The sequence below is a fragment of the Musa acuminata genome, chromosome BXJ1-7 (assembly GCF_036884655.1).
Source record: "Musa acuminata AAA Group cultivar baxijiao chromosome BXJ1-7, Cavendish_Baxijiao_AAA, whole genome shotgun sequence".
Lineage (NCBI taxonomy): Eukaryota > Viridiplantae > Streptophyta > Magnoliopsida > Zingiberales > Musaceae > Musa > Musa acuminata.
In genome coordinates this window covers 28,539,639-28,547,342 of record NC_088333.1, presented here as the reverse complement: position 1 = coordinate 28,547,342, position 7,704 = coordinate 28,539,639, and the positions used below count along the sequence as shown (strand labels likewise).

General features: G+C 40.3%; 1 protein-coding gene across 2 annotated transcripts in view; it reads right to left on the bottom strand.

The window, feature by feature from the left end:
* Window positions 1–1,677: 1,677 nt before the first annotated feature.
* Window positions 1,678–7,704, bottom strand: part of LOC135679006 (phospholipid-transporting ATPase 3-like) — a 32,874-nt gene continuing 26,847 nt past the window's right edge. For both annotated transcript variants that reach the window (XM_065192334.1, XM_065192335.1), the window contains exons 22-27: window positions 3,981–4,217; window positions 3,311–3,532; window positions 3,067–3,234; window positions 2,596–2,958; window positions 2,418–2,524; window positions 1,678–2,160 (exon numbers count right to left, since the gene is read on the bottom strand). In XM_065192334.1, coding sequence (XP_065048406.1) covers window positions 1,860–2,160; window positions 2,418–2,524; window positions 2,596–2,958; window positions 3,067–3,234; window positions 3,311–3,532; window positions 3,981–4,217 — 1,398 coding nt within the window. In that variant the 3' untranslated portion in view covers window positions 1,678–1,859. The remainder of the gene's footprint in view (window positions 2,161–2,417; window positions 2,525–2,595; window positions 2,959–3,066; window positions 3,235–3,310; window positions 3,533–3,980; window positions 4,218–7,704) is intronic.

The following is a 7,704-nucleotide window of genomic DNA, read 5'->3' as shown; positions in this document are numbered from 1 at the left end:
CAATAAGAAAATTATTTTTAAAATATTTAATAAACAATATAGTATCGACCTTGCCTTTCATAAAATTATTCTTAATTAGAAAGGAACTAAGTCTTTCATACCAAGCCCTTGAGGCTTGTTTCAAACCATAGAGAGCCTTAGACAACTTAAAAACATGATTTAGTAAAAATGATATTCTCAAATCCGGGTGGTTGTTCAACATAAACTTTTTCGAAAATAAAGCCATTAAGAAAAGCACTTTTTAACTTCCATTTGAAATAACTTAAAATTATTAGAATCTCGTATTTTGATGATGAAACCAATTGATAATTGTATTTATGTTTTAATCTGCGTTTTGAGTGATGCAGGATTCTTCGATCAGGATGAGACAATTAAAGCAAAAAAAATCATGTTGTGCCGGAGGAACATATCAGAAGATTGGACGTCGGGCCGATGGATCGGTCGACGTATCGACAGAAGGCTTCGGGTTGTGGACTCGGGCATCGGCCCAAGAAGAGCGAGTATTGTGCCAAGGATATCGGAGTTGCGGAGTCAACTGGCCGATTGGGCAATAGGCCGCAGGAGACGATGATGTGCCGAATAATCGGACGAAGCGTCGAGGGACCAATGACATGCCGGACAACTTGGTTAATTGCTTAGGATTAATTGTCTCGATCGAAGTTTTGTTTTACATGTGCAGGATTAACTACGATAGAAGTAAGACATGTAGTAGGAGTTGCGTTGGAGTCAAGACTCCCTACCGCATCAACCCCCCGAAGCCCCAAATCAAGATGCATACCGACCGGGGGGGGGGGGGGTATTGGGGAGAGAATGATAGGAGACATCTCGGGAACCTACCATCACTCACAACCACCTCAACACCTAGGATAACACGCCTCAGTCAACACTATTCCCGCGAAGGTAGGGTGGCACTAACGAAGCACAGCACCGTCCCAAAGTGGTCGGGACGACACCGAGCGAATACCAAGCCGACCCGCAAGGGCCGAGTCGGCACAATGCCGTCCCGCAAGGGCTGGGTCGGCACAATCCCGACCCACAAAGGTCGGGACGGTGCCAACCGAACACAACACCCGCCAAGCATGACGCCACCTTACAAAGACCGGGATGGCAAGCATCGGCCATACACGACGCCGACCGTACACATCACCGTCCCGCAAAGGCCGTGACGACGCTGACCGCGCACAACGTCGTCCCTCAAAGGCCGGGATGGTGCCAACCGTGCATAGTACCATCCCCCAAAAATCGAGATGACGCCAACCAGGTACATCACCGATGATAATAAACAACCCAAGTATAATCAATTCCTGCGAGGGGAAGATAAAAACCCCTCAAGGGGACTTTCGGTAGGAGGTCCCTCTCTGGCCACTCAACACTAACAAGATCTTCGGAGGAGTCAAGGTTGGGAGCCCCTTCTCGACCCCGACCTATGTGCAGGAACCGAAGCCCGAGGAGCAGGCGATTAGTCCCAGGAAGCGTCCGACTCGGAAGCCAGAGCTCAAACCCGACCCGCTGGAGGCGAACGATCTTGATTCTCCACCACCAAAATCAAATTGTAGATCAGCATCAAAGAAAGGGTTACGAGTAGAAAGCAGCACAAAAAGCACTCAAATGTGCATTACCATCAAATGATTATGATATGAATTCTATACCGGGGGAAAATATGTCAACCTAACATCCTTCAGCCTCGAACAAGCAATCGATTGGATATATGTTTGTTTTCCAGACAAAATGATGTATGAGAAAATAGATAATGAGAAATAAAACCGTGAAAAGAAATATGAAAAAGCTACAACCCACAGCTAATTTACATTCTTAACTAGTGATGACAAACAAATCTACATTGGATGAAACAAAAAGAATTATCTTTGAGATGTTCTTTTGGACCTTGTACTGGCTCGACGGGCTACATCCCATGGCTTTTGTGGTGCAAAAACACCCTGCTGTGACGCGAAAAATGACTCGTAACCGGGCGAGTCAAAAGCAAAACCAGTGTGCTTGGACTTTTCTCTCGGAAGCCGTGATATAGCGTAGCTTCTTGCTTCATCTGGTGTTAGATGATTTCCAATTTCCAGTAACTCCGTCCTGCTAGTACCTTCTAACTCGTGTCTGTGAATCTCTTGGACAATTTGATAATTGTAGGGGAAAAACCATCTCTGGATTCTGAAAATGTAGTCTAAATTAATAAAAATCATATTGAACATAAATAACAGTAGAAACTAGAAGCAAACATTTGGAGGCTTGTGACAGTGTTTCGTATGTGAATCATAGCCCGAGAAGATTCGGGACAAAATTACAAGTCGATTTAAATTTAAAGTTCATCATTGAAATTACCTTTAAAAAAAAATCTGAAATTGTTTTGAGGAACTTGTGTTCTAACAACAATATCTATATATAGCAATTAATAAAACAAGTCTTACCCCAGATATAAGAAATCACCAAGAAGTGCAACAATGGGGACAAGCAAAAGCGTGAGATAGAAGAAAAATGTACTCATCAGCACATATATGACAAAGAAGATATTTTCCTGTGACATGAACAAATTAATAAGAGTCAAAATAAACAAGTGCTAGTGAAGAAAGATGACTGAGAACTTACTTGTCTATCATAGGGGGTCATTACTCCAGAGTATATGAAGATGAATACAAACCAGGCTAAAATGCTCCCTGAAATACTCAGATGGTGCCACCTGGTAATTGAATTGCATGCCATGAGAAGACGCAAGTTGACAGTCACCACAACGCAAGTGAAGGCCATAGTACTAACATCCCAAAGACCAAATATCTTCCCTGAAGAATTATGACCATTCTGACTTGCAGCAGTCGTGAAGTAATAGAAGATCAAAGAATGGTACAAGGCAAAAAATGCCCATACTGCCACGACTCTCCATTTGAAGAACATGTTTCTAATTCCTTCCTTGTAGAGCTCTGGATACTTCTTTGACAAGGAAGCACTCACATCCTGGACAGTAGCAAACCTCGGTTTAAAAGACTGCATATAGATTCACTTGGCATGACAATGTCTAGAATGATAAAAGATTATAAAGAGCACATGGTAGGCCACAAGTACCTTGTCAAACAGTCCAACGATGATCACAGGAAGTGCTGTAAAAATGACATTGTATAATGACTGAAACCAGTCATCATAAAATCTCTGACCAGAGAACCCAGTTTGAAAGGTGAACCAAAACTGGGTCAATGTAAAGGTAAGATTCTTGTAAAAAAAGTATGTGATAACCTGCAAGGAGAAGTCTATAAGACTCGAGATTTATTAGCCTTAACAGCTTGGGTAGAACCAAGGAAATAAAACCAACCTTACATAACCTGGTATACGACCATCTTCCATGTACAAGAAGAAGATCAGTAAGGAAACGAAACTGAGCAATGGCAAAATCACTGGCCATTACAGCTTGCATTCCTTCCAGACCACTTATGCCAACACCAACATGAGCAGCCTGGATCATACTTACATCATTCGCACCATCACCTATACTTAGGGTAATTTTTCGGGCACCTTTCTTTACCAGGCTAGTAACCTAGCACCACAAATGTGCACAATTGGGTTTTGAACCAAATAAAACATATGATAATATTCAAAGTCCAGACACTAGAAAAGCAAAAAATGATTCAATTAGATATTTGAAAAGCAAAAAATGATTCAGACACTAGAAAAGCAAAAAAAGACTGATAAGAAATGATTCAATTAGATATTTGAAAAGAGGATTACAAAGAATGGGATTACAACCAGAAGCAATATCAAACTAATGCAGTGGAATTTAACAAAAAATGGTCCAGAAAACGAAACAACCCAGTCCTAAGTCCTAACATATAAGGAGTACTGAAATTCTGAGCAAAATGGACTTAACATTCGTGATGTATACATGGCCTTATGATTAATTAGCACTACCCTTGTTATTGCCAACAACAAAAGTCAACAGCAAAGAATGTTTTAACATAAATGAGAAGAACACTTCCAAACTTTACCTGTGCCTTTTGAAGAGGAGAAACACGACAGCACACTACTGAACTACAATTCAAGCTTAAGTTGAGCAGATTAACACGTAAATTTGGATCCAGCGCATACATTAAACATTTGCCATCAATTATAAGTGCCAACTTCTGCCCAGAAATATGAAGGTACTGCTGAGCCTCTTCAAGGCATCGTTTCAGATCATGATTCACTGAGTCTTTAATAATATGTGCAATCTCCACAGGGTCACCCTGGCAGTAGCAATATGTATAATTAAATCAATTTTTTGGAACAGAAACATACTTCATTTGATTAAGTGAAAAGAACTGAATGGGTATAATGGTACTGCCATATGCTCCCTTTAAAACTGGCTTTTTCTTTTGTGCTTCCATATACATTTGGTTATAAAAGTTTTTTAGCTTTAAAAGTATTTTATACAAGTAAACAAATATTTTATGTAAGTTGCTTTTGTGCTACCATATATATTTTTATTCATGAATAATTAGGTATCACTTTTATAGACGATAAAATGAGAGAGAATCAACCTATGGATGAGGTAGTTAAAAGTGATGAAATGATTATCATTAGTGGTACAAAGAAAGATAGAGGAAAGCCTAAAAAAACTTTAATAGAAACTATAAATAAGAATTTAAATATTCTTAACTTAACTAAACATATAACATTTTACAGATTTCAATGACAGTAAAAGATTCATGTGGTCGACCGACTTATGGCTTTGTCGTTGTCGTTATAACAAAGTAACTTCTCGGGAGGTGATGGTAGTGGGTTGACAATGTCAGCATGTAGTGGTGGGGGCTGCAGTAAGTTGATAGCAGTAGTGAAAGCCAAAGATTCTGATGGAACTGACCAATGTGGTGGCGCCAATGGTGGTGGCCTGTTGTGGTGGTGACAATGAAATGACAGTGGTGGTGATTGTCGATGGTGGTGGCAAAGGTGGTGTCAGCTACAATAACAAAAAAGTAGCAGCCATGGCGGTGAAAATAGTAGTTTAGTTTTGGTGGTGACAAAAAAGGTGGCAATAGTGGCAGATAGTTGTTGTGGACTAGTAATAACAATGACAGTGGTAGATGGTAATAGCGATCAACATTGGTGATGGCTTTTACTGGCGGCCTGATAGTGATAGCATCCAGTGGCAGTGATGATGGTGCTGATGTTGGTCATAGTGGTCATGACATTGCTCAGTGGCGAGATGGTGGCAACCATGGAAATGATATGGTGGTGATAGCAATGGTGGTTATGTTGGTAGTGGTGACAATGGTGATGATGACAGCAAAGGTGATGAACTGGTATTTCAATGGCAGTAGAGATGCTTGTGGCAACAACAATGGGCTAACATGGTGGTGGTGATAGTCAAGGATTGACTTTTCGCCCGATACAGTATAGTACAGGTGGTATGTATCGGTCCAATGGGCAATCGGCACATGCACCGCCCCATTTCATGCAGAAAAAAGGAGGCAAGGGGCGTACTGGGCAGTACACCCCAAAAACTGGGCAAAACAGTCGAAAAATGACCATTACTGACATGTTTCGGTCATTAATGGTTGGATCTCGATCGATACACATCTAGGGCCAGAAAATTTTGACCTGGTTCAAAGATTAACCTTCCTCCCTCCCCTCTTTCACTCCCTCTCACTCACACAAGTTTCCCCCTCTCTCTCACTCTTCCTTGCTCTTTTTCTCAATTGAGCTTCCAAATCGGAGATTAGAAGGCTTAGAGCTTCAATTGGAGGGATTAAGTGTTCAAACTTGACATTTGGTGGAAGATCTCTTCTACTGAAGGTATTTATCATCAATGTTTTAGTTAGAGTTTGACATGTTTAGACTTTACTTATATCTTTGTATGAGTAGTTAGGGTTTGATTAGTGTATCTTTCTTGATATTAGAGATATTTTTTTCCTAATTATAGATATTTAATGTTGATTAATGCAATCCTTTAGGGCCGATTAGGGCCATTGTCTGACTTTTGAGGGAAAATTAGGAGCAATTAGGGCCTAATAAGGTGATTGGTGTCATTATATAATTCAGTGCCAATTAGTGTCATTACCTTAGTTTTAGGAGCAATTTAGGGGTAATTAGGCTAAACCACAGCATATAAAGGGGTGATTAGTGTATTTCTCTTTATATTAGCACTCTTTTTCCCAATTTTAACTAGTTAATGGTGATTAGTATCATTCTTCAAAATCTAAGGCCAACTAGGGTCATAACCTTACTTTTACGGTCAATTTAGGGGTAATTAGGCCTAATGAAACCATGTTAAGGTTGATTAGTGGCATTCTTTATATTATAGGGACCATTAGGGCCATTACCTCACTATTAGAGTCTATTTAGTGGTAATTATACCTAATCACCGCATATTTAGAACCAACTAGGGCCAATTGGATGTGTTTTTTATATTATTAGTGTGTTTATCTTAATTTTAGTAGCAATTAGACAATCATATATACGCCTAGAGAAGCTGGCATAAGTGCACTACAATATGCGTCTAAGGTTATGGGGTGTCGAGCTTGATAAAGAGCTAGAGGAGCCAAAGATCAATCCTTTTGACATCCAATTCTACAATGAAAATTCTCAATCGATGCTGGAATGGGTTGAAGCAACAAAAACCTAAGAGTTCCATTGCTTTATGAGGTAGGAGGTTCCCATATCCATCTCGTTTTATCACTGAGGTTATAGAAGAAAAGGAATAATATTCGCAAAAGGAGGAAGATCCCCTCGTTTAGAACGTGGTGGTCAGACAACCTCAAGTCAATCTAGTCGAGGTCATAGCACCAAACAATCACAATTGTGCATAGGGGAAGGGGAAGGGGAAGGGAAAGGGAAAGGAAGTAGCATCAATCGATCCCTTAGAAAGAATCAATGAGCAACAATTTCAGTCCGATGATGAGATACCTTCTCCATTGCAGTCAGCACTTCACAAGGTTTGTAGAGATAGCAACAATGTCGACGGTAATGCCTCGACTGATGCTAGCATCCATGCCAACAAATCAATGGTTCCATCTACTCAACCTCATGGTGAGACATAGACTAAGCATTTTACGCATGCCATCCAAGATATAGATCACTCGAGGAACCATGCGTAACGTTTATACTCGCAAGAAACAAGGGAAAGGGAAGGCAGTTTATAACTTCAAGCAGATGTGACAGAACCTCTACGATGTAGACAGAGACCGGAGCTTGTCATATTCGTAGCCACCATATTATCGAGGATCCTATTGCTACTAATAGTACAGTGATGGTCATTTTTTTCGGAGACTAATCGTTCTGATGATACAGAGCAGTAGGATACTAGCAATAATGGTAGTAGTGATAATGATAATTGTGGAAATACTGGCAATGATGTGATCATGGTGACGGTGGTGGCTACGGAAAATGTGATAGCAATAGTAGTAGCCATGGTGGCTATGACCAAATGGTGGTGGTTGGTATTGGCAATGGCTACTGATGGCAGTGTTGATAGCCACCAGTGGCAGTGGCAGCAACAATGATGATTAATATCTGGAGGCAGTGGTAAAAGTGGCGGTGATGGCAAAATTGTAATAGTCAATGTGTTGATGTCATCAATGGTTTTATCATTAGTTCTATCATGAGTAGTAAGGAGCATCTAACCCTATATAAGGAGTTCTTAAGTACTTCCCCAAAGCAAAAGCAACTTTTTTGCCTTTGAAGTTGCAAAGTACCTAAGACAAATATACCTTAAAGAAAAGGTATAGAAATAAA